Below are 15,845 nucleotides of genomic sequence, written 5' to 3' on the forward strand. Positions count from 1 at the left end.
CTTTAAAGCCATAGTTACCAACCTGGGGATCGGGACCCCCATTATGGGTCACCAAAGCTTCACAGGGGGTTACGAGGCCCTCTTAATTTGATTTTAAAAATATATAAAGTAGGTCTATATCTCAGCATTTCATTAATTTATGTCAATAAAACTAAATGAAATAGTTTGATCTGAACACAAGCTATAGTCACAGAGCCTTCACTCTCTGAGAAACAGTTAAAACAACCAAAGAGCTAATAGAACAATGAGAAGAAAACAAAGAATTCGTCAAAAAGAAGCCTATTATGTATTTATGATATATGATATATATATATATATATATATATATATATATATATATATATATGTTAAAATCTAAGAAAATACATAACAACAGATAATTGCATAAAAAGTTCCTAAAAATATCAGGAAAACTCATATCATTCACAGGAAATAATATGCTCAGAATTAATCCAAATCACAAATTTTACACAAACTTCCTCCAGTTATTGTGTTCACTGTTTAGATTCATTGTACAGTACAGGGGGCTAAATGTACTTTAGAGTACAGTGTTGCAGCAATTATGGATTTTGGCCATGTAGAACATACTACACAGACAGCAGAAAGAGGTGAAATGATACAGCAATCAATATCAAAACCATATTAGTGATATAATGACATCTGTTACTTAATTACCTGTCAGTCCATATTTAAGTACTGTCTTTGATGCAGGTACTTTAGATTCTAATCTGATCTATATCTATTGTTTTGAAATTAAGTATTGTTAAGTATTGTTGACTAAGAAATACTAGTATATATACATTACATTTAGCTCAGGTAGTGAACAGTATAATAGTAGTGAAATTTCAATCTTCATTGTTTCGGCCTTAATCATTATTCTCCAATTAAACAGTAATGATCAAATCACGTCAAAGGAGTTTTGAGTTAGCAAAATCACCTAGAAATATCTTTCCAGACATGATAATTCTAAATGCTGACCTGAACCAGCTGTAAAAGAAAGCATAAATAAATGGATTGAGCATGGAATTTGACAGTGTAAGCCAGTTAAGTGTTTCAATCACGGCAATTGGTGTTACATCAGATATTAAAGGCTGAAAGATGATACAAAGAAAGAAAGGAGTCCAACATAAGAGAAACACTCCCAAAACTATAGCCAGAGTTTTAGTGGCCTTTCTCTCCATCTTACTGACAGTTCCTCCAGACTTTGTGCTCTGACAGGTTGTGTTCTGAATGCTGTTTGCCTGTCTTTGTGCAACAAGAAAGATTTTTAGGTAGATACTAAGCATTATAATGACTGGTATATAAAAGGAGAACATACATGCCAGAGTGGTTGATATTACAGCATTATTTGAACAATTTTCTTCACATTCTCCTTGAGTAAATCCAATAATTATAATGCGAATTCCAATTAGAGCAGCAACTGCCCAGCTCACCAGGATCATAATCCCAGTGACACGATCATTTATTTTACTTCTATAAGTGAGAGGCTGACATATTGCATAATATCTGTCAATAGAAATACAACATAAGTTCAAAATAGAAGCTGTGCTCAGTGTAACATCAAAGCTTCTTCGTACTTTACAAAATAAGCCTTCATAATACCAACATGAGGTTACAGAGAATGCCATACTAAAAGGAAAAACTACAACTCCTACAAGCAGGTCAGCCACAGCCAGAGACAGGATGAGGTAGTTAGTAGGGATGTGGAGCTGTTTAAAATAAATGATGGAGATTATTACAAGAAGGTTTCCACCTATTGTGACAACAGACAATGAGCCAAGGAAAACATACAATAATACACATATAATGGAAGGATTGCTTGTAAATATGTATGTTGCATTATCTATTTCATAGCAGGGATGTATGTCATTAACAGTGTAAGTCCCGTTGGCCGTCCCTGCTCGTTCCATGCTCTTAGATTCCTGCAAAGAAAATCCAATATAAAACTACATTGAGAAAGCTTTTTAGATACATTAATGTTCTTAAGAAACAAAGACATTACATTGAATAACAATAAAGACTTGTAGTTCAAGTTTCATACCATCAGTGGTGATGTGTGTCCTTGTGTGTCCACTCTGCCACTGCGAGAATCTTTTGGCATTGATAATGAAATAATCAAGCCTCCATCTAATTACCATAATGAATACAAAGATCTCTTGCCCAATCAGATGAGATACACTAGATTCATGTTTGAATGTGATATAAATAACACACTAATTGTCAGGGTTGTAGTCAAGACCAGGACTGGTCAAGAATGAGAAAAAAATGGCTTTTGTCATTGCCAGGTGAAATGATTTTTCAGGCATACAATTTATTTTTTATAAATTGATTTTACTAGAAAGCTCATTTAAGATCTGCTATGCTGTAAACATAAGCAATACAAAGCACTTATTGTAACCACAAATGGGCTTCTTTTGGCATAAGGAAAAAATATCTTGGCCATTTATCATCCCTAAAAAATGGAAGGCTAGGGCTCCTTTTTCAGATTTAAATATTTATTTTTCTGTCAGACAACACTGTTACAGCCACTGTACTCATTGAACTTGAGCTGGAGAGCTTACTCACTTTGTGATGTTACAGTATGAGTATTAGTGAGTAATGAGTAACATTATATAACACATTTTAGTCTGACACCACAAACAACTACATGCATGACTCACTTATTGAAATACACATGCTCAGACCAACCCCTCTAGTCTGGCACTAAAATTCACACACAGGCCAAGCCTATTTACACAAAGACGTACAGATTAAAGACTAGCGAACAACAATTTTGAAAAAACAGATACTCAGGCTTTTATTCATAAAAATATTGTATCAGACTGCTACACCCCTGGCCCAACATTCCTGCGGTCTATGGGTAGGGGAACATTTGCTGCAGGGTAGTGATAGGGGATACAAATGTTTTTATATTAGATATAATACTTATTTTTTGATACAATTTTACCAATACTGATATCTGTCATTTTTTAATATGGGTATGTGATTTTTCAAAATAATGGTCATTTTTAGAAAAAAACAATTCATTACGTTTGAAGACAAATCACATGGCACATACAGGCCATTGATACCAAATGTATCACACATTTATTTAACAGGGCAAGTTTAATGGCAATATCTATTTAGCAATTGTTTTACCCTATATAGGGTGTGTTGTTTTCAAATGTTTGACGTGGTTGCTCCTGTTGCTGCTGTGCGGCACTTTTCAGGTGAAAAGTAGCACCACACCATGTTATGTTTTCTTTCTGTCATTCTCCCTTCTCTCTGTGCAACTTAGCAAGCTCAGGAGGTAGAGCGGGTTATCCACTATTCAGAAGGTTGACAATTTAATCCGACTCCTTCTGGTGCATTTTGTGGGCCCTGAGCAAGATACTGAACCCCAAATTGCTACCAGTGATGCTTATTGGTGGATGTATGTGTATGAATGTTAGCTTCCGTTTATGGTGGCTCATTACTCTATGAATGTATCTGAATGGGTGATTGGGCATGTAGTGTAATCGCGCTTTGAGTGGTCAGAAGAACCATATTCATTGAATTTGCCTGAGGTCATCAGTCTGTCATCACCCAATTAGGTACTTGATCTGCATGTGTTGTGTTCATATTACTGCTAGCCAACATGAGTAAAAACACTTTGCTTGAGTTTTTTTAAAGGGGGGGGTGTGATCCCTCAAGACTGCTTAGGGCTCCCAGTCATTCAGCAATTATAGTGAGTTGCAATGTTTTCATGTAATGCAAAGAAAATAAGCACCTTGTGTGATGTAAAATGTTTTCAGGCAATTAATTTAAAAGTCTGACCCTCACGACTTGTCAGCAGTTCTGAAAAATATAATCATCAACATAAAATCAGTCAAGGAGGCTGTGACAGTCTAGTTGGATCATATAATCTTGTAAAAATACTTGTCTTACAGTATCAATTTGTTTTTATATATGAACATTTGCACATTTTGAACAGTTTTGAGGACTACAGTGAGCATTGAATAAATGTCATGTCATAGACACGACTAAACCAATTTCAATCAGGACCACTTTCGTCAAAATATCTTATATTCCAAGCAGAATTACATTTGGCGGTATGGCTCTGTTCTGGGACCTCCTTGTCCTTCCGCGTGCCTACGTGAAAAACCTTAAGGCAGGGAGAGCACACCTCCCTGCCCTTCCATGTGCATACATGGAAAAGTTTAAGACAAGGAGAGCGGCAGCAGAGACCCCCAAAGAACCACACCAGGCAACCTCCCTTCCATGAGCTACATGGAAGTGCCGGTAAGAGGAGCCAGCAGCGCAAATTTTTGTAAGAAATAAATAACAGTAATAAAGCCAATAATTTATGCAGATACTAGTTAAGTAACTTGGCTGAGGATTAATAAAGAGATCCCTCAGAAGTTATGCTAGAGTGTATTTAAATTAAACCAGCAAAAACATATTTCCCGAACAGAGGGTTATATTTGGTGGTGTGGCTCTGTATGGGACCTCCTTGTCCTTCCACGTGCCTACGTGGAAACCTTCCATGTGCATACATGGAAAGGTTTAAGACAAGGAGAGCGGCAGCAGAGACCCCCAAAGAACCACACCAGGCAACCTCCCTTCCATGAGCTACATGGAAGTGCCAGTAAGAGGAGCCAGCAGGACTATAAACCAATACGTCTAAGCAGACACTAGTTGAAGTACAAGGCTAAGTATACTAGAGATATCCCCAGAAATTTGCTATACATTAATGAATTTAAGCCGGAAATTACAAGGCACTCATTGCTTTTGAGCATCAAGATTTGCTTGGCCTCAGGCAGGAGGTATCGTTCGTAAGCAGATAATGAACATATACCCATAGCCTTAGCGTCGAGACAGGAGCTACGGATGCTGCATTTATGCGAATTGAATGAGTTATTTTAATGTAGATTAGCTAAGCCAGATCGCATATACTGAGCAGTAGATAGCCTGTATATTGCATGGTTGTGTTTACTCTAACACGGTTTGAGAAAATGGGGGGCAAGTCAGGCTGGATGGCGCTGCCTCCGGGCACAGCTGGCGAAATTCTGCGATTCAAACGGGACAAAAATCAGCAATTGTTATCCAAGCATGGAATATGAGATGCTCTAATAATGAATTTACCCAACATAGATAACCAAGTGAGGCGTCTTACAAATCTATTAATGAATGGAACTGAAGAACGCCCTTGTAAATGATGTTGGCAGTTGCCTCATTGTCGAAAAAACATGATTGTTCCCATGACCAGTCTTTTCCCCACAGAAACATGAAACAACAATGTACATTCATTAAAAAAGGTAGAAGAGGCATTAGCTGGCAAGGATGACAGTATTTTAGCCATATGTCTGTGAACCACTGATTATTAAAATACCCCCCCAAAACCTACGGAAGGGTGGTTATCATACAGGTCAATCATGCCACTACTACTGTATGTTTGAATGAATTATATCTCCATTATTTCTGTACCCAACACCGAAAAACTTGAGGATCCATTGCTCTTCCCTAAATGCCCCTCATGTCTGCTCTCTGTCTTCTAAGCTCAGCAAAGCTGTTCATTAGTGATCTAGTAGATCATAGCAGTCACACTATTAGACCTTGCTGTTGACATAAAGCTTCCAGGGTGGACTGGCACACAGTGTTCGATTCATTTATATGTACTCAATATGCTGCGTCTTTTATAATTAATGGCAAATGATGATTCTATCTGCTCATTGTAAAAGAAGGAGATGCCATACCATATCACGCAGAAGAGATCAGGACTGGGGCTCGGATCTGCAGCCCTTCTCCAAGCTCACCATATCATGGAGTTCTCTATAAATCGGAGAGGTCCAGAAGCCTGGATATAGGGGAACTTCCCTGGGGAATAACACACATGCCAATTTAAGATGTCTATGCAAGGAGAGCAGTTCTCTTTTGAAAATTACTACTGCCTGCTGCTTTCATTACCTCTTTGATGCAATTTTTCATCAGTACACTATCTAGAGTGAAGCCTAGACTCTAGCCTTACAGGGCCTGATGTTTCTCCTTGGCTAGCAGAAGACCTAATGTTTAAAGGTATATTTAAGAGCAAAAATGCATGGTCTGATTTTGAATTGATAGTTAACTAACAGAAAATCGTCTACGAGATGGAGCACGAAAGCAGTTGCAGTTATTTAAAAGAATCCAGCAGAGAGCCTCTGATAGGTATCAAATATGGGGCTGCTGTAACAACCAAAGGTGAGCCTAACTGAGAAGTACATTTCTCTTCATTTAAACCAAACAGATGCCAATGTGAAGGTGTAATGCATGACTTAAATGCATCTGTGACATCTGCCTTGGCTAGCCATGCGCCTCTACATGCTTCCTTAATCAACTGATGGCATTGTAGATTATAGCATAAAATAAGGAAAAAGTGCCAGAGGATGTAGACCCTTCAGACCCGCCTTATGTTCCAAGTGTGAAAAATATAATAATGACTTTTTCCCCCATCCTTTATGCAACCAGAAATGAGAATCAATAAAAAAAATTTTTTTAATCAAAACCCTTTAATTGTTATTTTTCTTGTCCATTTCAATGGACATCGGGTCCAAACAATTCTTAAAATACCAACATCATATGACAACATCATACCTATTTTTGTCTGTTAAATGTTGCAGAAAGTAAAAAAGAAGCCCCTGTCAAGTGACGTCCATTGTAATGGACACAGGGTCTGAAGGGGTTAAACTATTTATGCCTTAGTTTTGCCTTTGCAAGAGCAGATCAATTAATATTGTTTTTTTTTTTTATTTATTTTATTTTTTTTTCCTAAATATCCCTGGTAGCTATACCTTAATGCTTGTTGAGAAGGCGATTTATGAATGGACCAATATGAACCTTTTTGTTATCCTTTCTTCAGTAAAGCATCGACTATCTCAGCTCTTTCAAAACAGATTGTAGGTTTTGGCAACCAAGTCAGCCCAGCTAAGAGCCATGAACCAGCCCTATAACAGAATGCTTTCTTAGCGCCTTCCCCAGCTCAGGGACGTTTACTGGGGTTGAAGGTTTATCTCTCATGCCCCCTTTTTTTGAGAGGCAGCACGTTCTTCCCTATGGTGATTGGGACTGCACTTCCCAGCATTCTCGGCAGGAATGTGACGCCGTCAAACAAGCTGCTGTGACGTCATCGTCAAGCGCTGCACCTGTGGGACCATGCGCTCTACCTGCCGACAGCGAAGAGGGAAACAATTGCGGAGGAAGACTGTCCGGCCTGACGTGCCAAACCGAACCCTGGACCCTTGAACCCATGACGGCAAGCGACAACCGGATGTTGGACAGAGCTGACAAGCAAGACTGGTGGAGCCGGCCGCTGCGCCTCGGACCCACGCTCCCCTGAAAGGCAGCGCAGCGCCGGAGCTGGAGCTGCAGCCGGGACCGCAGCGGAGCCGCAGGAGCAATTCCTCCCCCCTTCTGCAGACCCTGCAGAACCAGAGCAGCCGGACAGAACTGCGGATGTTGTTCAAAAGCGACACTCTCCCCAACAGCCGAGATCGCTGCTGAGACTTCACAATGCAATCGACCCGCCATCATACTCACCGCAGACAGGACAAGTAGAAACAAACGACAAACCACAAGTAACGCACACAACATCCTGGCAAAAAGGCTTGTAGAGGAGCAGCAGAGATAGCAGGCAGGCTAAAGCAGCTTAAATAAGGCGCCATGTAGATGTTAGCCAATTGGATGCTTGAGGAAATCAGGTGAGCTGTCAGCTGACTGTGCATGGTATCCAATGGGAAGCTTAGAGGAATCAGCTGATGTATGTTTATGACTAGCTGTGATCGTATGATATAGCTGTAACTGAAAGCTAAGCCTGACTTCGTGCCCTGCCTGAACTAACGCTATGCTCAATTAAACATTGATGTCCAGATGAAATGAAAAATCTGAAATGCCTATTTAACAATGTATGGCAATATTTTTTCGAAAAACTAGATTTCTTTGTATTTTTACATTGAAATCCAATCTTTTTTTCTACTTGTATAACAAAATGTGACGTGTGCTTATGTAAGCATGAACTACCCAATTTCAAATAATTATATCATGACATTCATCCGTAAATCAATCTTCAACTTTAAGCGACACAGAGCAACGATTCATTGGTTGGCTAGCTTGCAACAACATGGGCCGCTACCAGGGCCGAGTGTTTCTGGGGGTCAGGCCTCACTGTTTACTGTACAAAGACACAACTTTATCACTTGTACAGAAAGACAACTTTATCAGTAAATTGGGTGAAACTGGATCATATTTTATGGAAATCTTGTCTGGTGTTCCCTCTGATGTCCTTTCTACAGCAGCCCACAATGAACAAACCAAGCACTGTCTCCAGATAGGGCTTTTTGTCTCCTACACGTTGGGTTAAGTCGAGGGGTATCAGTTGGTTGCAATCTGCAATTTCACTGCTAGATGGCACTAAATCCTACACACTGGTCCTTTAAAGGATTGCTTCAGATTATTTCCAGTCTTAAAACAATACTCATATACTCATATGTAGAATGAAAGATTTACTCGTCCCTAACTTTAGAGGATACCAACTTGATTTGACTTACTCCGACATTGACTTTATATAAACTTTAAAGTACATTTTGCAGCAATTATGGATTTTGCCCACCTAATTTACAGTTTAGTTGCAATACCCACTACAGAGGCAGTATAGAGAGGAGAAATGATACAGCAATCAATAAACTTGAAAAATGACATACAGGCATTTGATTTCTCTCTAAAGACAGACTTGAAACATTTTTAATGTGTGAAGAAGGAATCTTTAATGTTTTTCAGTTGTGCAAAGTCAAGTATGATGACTTCAGCAAAACCATACTAGTGATATAATGACATTTGTTACCTAATTACCTGCCTGATAATTTAGTAATGTAGGCCAGTGAAATAAACTAAGTTTGTAAAATAGCTTTGCAAAACATTGAGATTATAACTTCTGTAGATTCCAATCTGATCTGTCATCTGTTATGTGTTATTGTGTTTAAATTAAGTATTGTTTAAGTATTGTTAAATAAAAAATACCAATGTATATACAGTACATTTTGCTCAGGCAGTGAACAATACAATAGTGGTGTAATGTCTTTATTGTTGAAGCCTTTATCATTATCCTCCAATTAGAATCATAATCACTTGTATTGGCCAGGTATGTGCACACATACAAGGAAATTGACTCAGTTTTTATGATTCTTATTCTCCAATTAAAATCACATTCTAATGATACTGAATGAATCAAGTCAAAGGAGTTTTGAGTTCGCAAAATCACCTTGAAATATCTTTCCAGAAATGATAATTCTAAATGCTGACCTGAACCAGCTGTAAAAGAAAGCATAAATAAATGGATTGAGCATGGAATTTGACAGTGCAAGCCAGTTAAGTGTTTCAATCACGGCAATTGGTGTCACATCAGATATTAAAGGCTGAAAGATGATACAAAGAAAGTAAGGAGTCCAGCATAAAAGAAACACTCCCAAAACAATAGCCAGAGTTTTAGTGGCCTTTCTCTCTATCTTACTGACAGTTGCTCCAGACTTTGTGCTCTGACAGGTTGTGTTCTGAATGCTGTTTGCCTGTCTTTGTGCAACAAGAAAGATTTTTAGGTAGATACTAAGCATTATAATGACTGGTATATAAAAGGAGAAAATACACGCCAGAGTGGTGGATATCAGAGCATCAATTAAACAACTTTCTTCACATTTTCCTTGATTAAAACCTGCAATTATGATGCCAATTCCAATTAGAGCAGCAACTGCCCAGCTCACCAGGATCATAATCCCAGTGACACGATCATTTATTTTACTTCTATAAGTGAGAGGCTGACACACGGCATAATGTCTGTCAATAGAAATACAACATAAGTTCAAAATAGAAGATGTGCTTAGTGTAACATCAAAGCTTCCTCTTACTTTACAAAATAAGCCTTCATAATACCAACATGAGGTTACAGAGAATGCCATACTAAAAGGAAAAACTACAACTCCTACAAGCAGGTCAGCCACAGCCAGAGACAGGATGAGGTAGTTAGTAGGGATGTGGAGCTGTTTAAAATAAATGATGGAGATTATTACAAGAAGGTTTCCACCTATTGTGACAACAGACAATGAGCCAAGGAAAATATACAATAATACACATATAATGGAAGGGTTGCTTGTAAATATGTATGTTGCATTATCTATTTCATAGCAGGGATGTATGTCATTAACAGTGTAAGTCCCGTTGGCCGTCCCTGCTCGTTCCATGCTCTTAGATTCCTGCAAAGAAAATCCAATATAAAACTACATTGAGAAAGCTTTTTAGATACATTTATGTTCTTAAGAAACAAAGACATTACATTGAATAACAATAAAGACTTGTAGTTCAAGTTCTATACCATCAGTGGTGATGTGTGTCCTTGTGTGTCCACTCTGCCACTGCGAGAATCTTTTGGCATTGATAATGAAATAATCAAGCCTCCATCTAATTACCATAATGAATACAAAGATCTCTTGCCCAATCAGATGAGATACACTAGATTCATGTTTGAATGTGATATAAATAACACACTAATTGTCAGGGTTGTAGTCAAGACCAGGACTGGTCAAGAATGAGAAAAAAATGGCTTTTGTCATTGCCAGGTGAAATGATTTTTCAGGCATACAATTTATTTTTTATAAATTGATTTTACTAGAAAGCTCATTTAAGATCTGCTATGCTGTAAACATAAGCAATACAAAGCACTTATTGTAACCACAAATGGGCTTCTTTTGGCATAAGGAAAATATCTCTTGGCCATTTATCATCCCTAAAAAATGGAAGGCTAGGGCTCCCTTTTCAGATTTAAATATTTATTTTTCTGTCAGACAACACAGTTACAGCCACTGTACTCATTGAACTTGAGCTGGAGAGCTTACTCACTTTGTGATGTTACAGTATGAGTATTAGTGAGTAATGAGTAACATTATATAACACATTTTAGTCTGACACCACAAACAACTACATGCATGACTCACTTATTGAAATACACATGCTCAGACCAACCCCTCTAGTCTGGCACTAAAATTCACACACAGGCCAAGCCTATTTACACAAAGACGTACAGATTAAAGACTAGCGAACAACAATTTGGAAAAAACAGATACTCAGGCTTTTATTCATAAAAATATTGTATCAGACTGCTACATCCCTGGCCCGACATTCCTGCGGTCTATGGGTAGGGGAACATTTGCTGCAGGGTAGTGATAGGGGATACAAATGTTTTTATATTAGATATAATACTTATTTTTTGATACAATTTTACCAATACTGATATCTGTCATTTTTTAATATGGGTATGTGATTTTTCAAAATAATGGTCATTTTTAGAAAAAAACAATTCATTACATTTGAAGACAAATCACATGGCACATACAGGCCATTGATACCAAATGTATCACACATGGGCAGGGCAAGTTTAATGGCAATATCTATTTAGCAATTGTTTTACCCTATATAGGGTGTGTTGTTTTCAAATGTTTGACGTGGTTGCTCCTGTTGCTGCTGTGCGGCACTTTTCAGGTGAAAAGTAGCACCACACCATGTTATGTTTTCTTTCTGTCATTCTCCCTTCTCTCTGTGCAACTTCAACACAAGGTCCAATATGATCCTATCAACAACAGAACACTACAACACACAGGGGCTGTAGCTCAGGAGGTAGAGCGGGTTATCCACTATTCAGAAGGTTGACGATTTAATCCGACTCCTTCTGGTGCATTTTGTGGGCCCTGAGCAAGATACTGAACCCCAAATTGCTACCAATGATGCTTATTGGTGGATGTATGTGTATGAATGTTAGCTTCCGTTTATGGTGGCTCATTACTCTATGAATGTATCTGAATGGGTGATTGGGCATGTAGTGTAATCGCGCTTTGAGTGGTCAGAAGAACCATATTCATTGAATTTGCCTGAGGTCATCAGTCTGTCATCACCCAATTAGGTACTTGATCTGCATGTGTTGTGTTCATATTACTGCTAGCCAACATGAGTAAAAACACTTTGCTTGAGTTTTTTTAAAGGGGGGGGGTGTGATCCCTCAAGACTGCTTAGGGCTCCCAGTCATTCAGCAATTATAGTGAGTTGCAATGTTTTCATGTAATGCAAAGAAAATAAGCACCTTGTGTGATGTAAAATGTTTTCAGGCAATTAATTTAAAAGTCTGACCCTCACGACTCGTCAGCAGTTCTGAAAAATATAATCATCAACATAAAATCAGTCAAGGAGGCTGTGACAGTCTAGTTGGATCATATAATCTTGTAAACATACTTGTCTTACAGTATCAATTTGTTTTTATATATGAACATTTGCACATTTTGAACAGTTTTGAGGACTACAGTGAGCATTGAATAAATGTCATGTCATAGACACGACTAAACCAATTAAACATTGATGTCCAGATGAAATGAAAAATCTGAAATGCCTATTTAACAATGTATGGCAATATTTTTTCGAAAAACTAGATTTCTTTGTATTTTTACATTTAAATCCAATCTTTTTTTCTACTTGTATAACAAAATGTGACGTGTGCTTATGTAAGCATGAACTACCCAATTTCAAATAATTATATCATGACATTCATCCGTAAATCAATCTTCAACTTTAAGCGACACAGAGCAACGATTCATTGGTTGGCTAGCTTGCAACAACATGGGCCGCTACCAGGGCCGAGTGTTTCTGGGGGTCAGGCCTCACTGTTTACTGTACAAAGACACAACTTTATCACTTGTACAGAAAGACAACTTTATCAGTAAATTGGGTGAAACTGGATCATATTTTATGGAAATCTTTTCTGGTGTTCCCTCTGATGTCCTTTCTACAGCAGCCCACAATGAACAAACCAAGCACTGTCTCCAGATAGGGCTTTTTGTCTCCTACACGTTGGGTTAAGTCGAGGGGTATCAGTTGGTTGCAATCTGCAATTTCACTGCTAGATGGCACTAAATCCTACACACTGGTCCTTTAAAGGATTGCTTCAGATTATTTCCAGTCTTAAAACAATACTCATATACTCATATGTAGAATGAAAGATTTACTCGTCCCTAACTTTAGAGGATACCAACTTGATTTGACTTACTCCGACATTGACTTTATATAAACTTTAAAGTACATTTTGCAGCAATTATGGATTTTGCCCACCTAATTTACAGTTTAGTTGCAATACCCACTACAGAGGCAGTATAGAGAGGAGAAATGATACAGCAATCAATAAACTTGAAAAATGACATACAGGCATTTGATTTCTTTCTAAAGACAGACTTGAAACATTTTTAATGTGTGAAGAAGGAATCTTTAATGTTTTTCAGTTGTGCAAAGTCAAGTATGATGACTTCAGCAAAACCATACTAGTGATATAATGACATTTGTTACCTAATTACCTGCCTGATAATTTAGTAATGTAGGCCAGTGAAATAAACTAAGTTTGTAAAATAGCTTTGCAAAACATTGAGATTATAACTTCTGTAGATTCCAATCTGATCTGTCATCTGTTATGTGTTATTGTGTTTAAATTAAGTATTGTTTAAGTATTGTTAAATGAAAAATACCAATGTATATACAGTACATTTTGCTCAGGCAGTGAACAATACAATAGTGGTGTAATGTCTTTATTGTTGAAGCCTTTATCATTATCCTCCAATTAGAATCATAATTACTTGTATTGGCCAGGTATGTGCACACATACAAGGAATATGACTCAGTTTTTTCTGATTCTTATTCTCCAATTAAAATCGTATTCTAATGATACTGAATGAATCAAGTCAAAGGAGTTTTGAGTTCGCAAAATCACCTTGAAATATCTTTCCAGAAATGATAATTCTAAATGCTGACCTGAACCAGCTGTAAAAGAAAGCATAAATAAATGGATTGAGCATGGAATTTGACAGTGTAAGCCAGTTAAGTGTTTCAATCACGGCAATTGGTGTCACATCAGATATTAAAGGCTGAAAGATGATACAAAGAAAGTAAGGAGTCCAGCATAAAAGAAACACTCCCAAAACAATAGCCAGAGTTTTAGTGGCCTTTCTCTCTATCTTACTGACAGTTCCTCCAGACTTTGTGCTCTGACAGGTTGTGTTCTGAATGCTGTTTGCCTGTCTTTGTGCAACGAGAAAGATTTTTAGGTAGATACTAAGCATTATAATGACTGGTATATAAAAGGAGAAAATACACGCCAGAGTGGTGGATATCAGAGCATCAATTAAACAACTTTCTTCACATTTTCCTTGATTAAAACCTGCAATTATGATGCCAATTCCAATTAGAGCAGCAACTGCCCAGCTCACCAGGATCATAATCCCAGTGACACGATCATTTATTTTACTTCTATAAGTGAGAGGCTGACACACGGCATAATATCTGTCAATAGAAATACAACATAAGTTCAAAATAGAAGATGTGCTTAGTGTAACATCAAAGCTTCCTCTTACTTTACAAAATAAGCCTTCATAATACCAACATGAGGTTACAGAGAATGCCATACTAAAAGGAAAAACTACAACTCCTACAAGCAGGTCAGCCACAGCCAGAGACAGGATGAGGTAGTTAGTAGGGATGTGGAGCTGTTTAAAATAAATGATGGAGATTATTACAAGAAGGTTCCCACCTATTGTGACAACAGACAATGAGCCAAGGAAAACATACAATAATACACATATAATGGAAGGGTTGCTTGTAAATATGTATGTTGTATTATCTATTTCATAGCAGGGATGTATGTCATTAACAGTGTAAGTCCCATTGGCCGTCCCTGCTCGTTCCATGCTCTTAGATTCCTGCAAAAAAAAATAAAATCCGTTATAAAACTACATTGAGAAAGCTTTTAAGATACTTGAATATTTATTTCAGTATGTGAAACCTCAACATTAATGTTCTTAAGAAACAAAGACATTACATTGAATAACAATAAAGACTTGTAGTTCAAGTTTCATACCATCAGTGGTGATGTGTGTCCTTGTGTGTCCACTCTGCCACTGCGAGAAACTTTAGGACTTGATAATAAAATAATCAAGCCTTCATCCAATTACCATAATTATTACAAATGTCTCTTGCCAAATCAGATGAGATACACTACGTTCATATTTGCATATCACCTGAGTAATAATAGTTTGTGTATCCTTGAGTATGTTTTACCAATTTGGAAGCAACTTTTGATATCAATCATTTAATTTAGAAGGAAAATAAAGGGCATATGCACTGATACAGACATAGACCTATATTACTTAGGAACAGTGTGAGTAATATATAATACAACACTTTTTTTGCCGACACCACAAAAGTTCCATATGTTAACTGTACTAGCTGCTGCCACTAGCTAGTTAGCGGTCCTATTAGCTGACTGTACCCAGACAGGGAGCTTGAAGGATGGGGAGTTAATAGTGTAGGAGTGAGGGACACACCGGGGAATGCTGCCAAGGAGCGAATGTGTTTTTTTTACTGTATTGCTGTAGACAGATTGTTATTTTCTTAAGGTCACACACTACTAGGGCCGTCAGTTTTTATTTGAAATTAAAAAAATAGTTTGAACGTGGTTCATTTTTGAAGTGTAATTACCTGTTTTGAATTCCAAATGTACAGTCTATAAACGCAATAGACCATTCCAGCAGCAGGAGCTCCACTATCATCTATCAGACCTATGGCATGCCCATTTATTGCCCATAAAGTTAGAAGAATTTTTTTATAGACACATTCCTCTCTTTATTCCTATTTATACACATCAGTAATCACCTTTGACCAGGTGCAATGATTGCATACTGTGTCCCAGTTACCCAGGTTAAACACATTCAATTCAAACAATTGTTTGGCACTATTAAAGGCAAGACATTCACTGTGTTGTCCTTTCCTGCTTAAAGTCTGTA

General features: G+C 37.6%; 2 protein-coding genes across 4 annotated transcripts; both read right to left on the reverse strand.

Moving 5' to 3' along the window:
- Positions 1-485: 485 nt before the first annotated feature.
- LOC127368524 (trace amine-associated receptor 1-like) lies at positions 486-2,111 on the reverse strand. The gene is made up of 2 exons (XM_051409437.1): positions 2,042-2,111; positions 486-1,922 (listed from the first exon to the last, which is right to left on the reverse strand). The coding sequence occupies exons 1-2, from the start codon at positions 2,099-2,101 to the stop codon at positions 909-911; spliced, it is 1,074 nt and encodes a 357-aa protein (XP_051265397.1). The 5' UTR covers positions 2,102-2,111; the 3' UTR covers positions 486-908.
- Positions 486-15,336, reverse strand: LOC127368522 (trace amine-associated receptor 1-like). Of its 3 annotated transcripts, none has more exons than XM_051409434.1 (3): positions 10,352-10,446; positions 9,248-10,232; positions 486-937 (listed from the first exon to the last, which is right to left on the reverse strand). In XM_051409434.1, the coding sequence occupies exons 1-3, from the start codon at positions 10,409-10,411 to the stop codon at positions 909-911; spliced, it is 1,074 nt and encodes a 357-aa protein (XP_051265394.1). In that variant the 5' UTR covers positions 10,412-10,446; the 3' UTR covers positions 486-908. The 3 variants fall into 3 exon arrangements, with proteins under 3 accessions (XP_051265394.1, XP_051265396.1, XP_051265395.1); XM_051409436.1 differs by lacking the exons at positions 486-937; positions 10,352-10,446 and adding exons at positions 14,594-14,762; positions 14,921-15,336 and having other exon boundaries at positions 8,728-10,063; XM_051409435.1 differs by lacking the exons at positions 486-937; positions 10,352-10,446 and adding an exon at positions 14,921-15,334 and having other exon boundaries at positions 8,728-10,232.
- Between the last annotated feature and the right edge of the window lie 509 nt (positions 15,337-15,845).

The sequence above is a fragment of the Dicentrarchus labrax genome, unplaced genomic scaffold (assembly GCF_905237075.1).
Source record: "Dicentrarchus labrax unplaced genomic scaffold, dlabrax2021, whole genome shotgun sequence".
Classification (NCBI taxonomy): Eukaryota; Metazoa; Chordata; class Actinopteri; family Moronidae; genus Dicentrarchus; species Dicentrarchus labrax.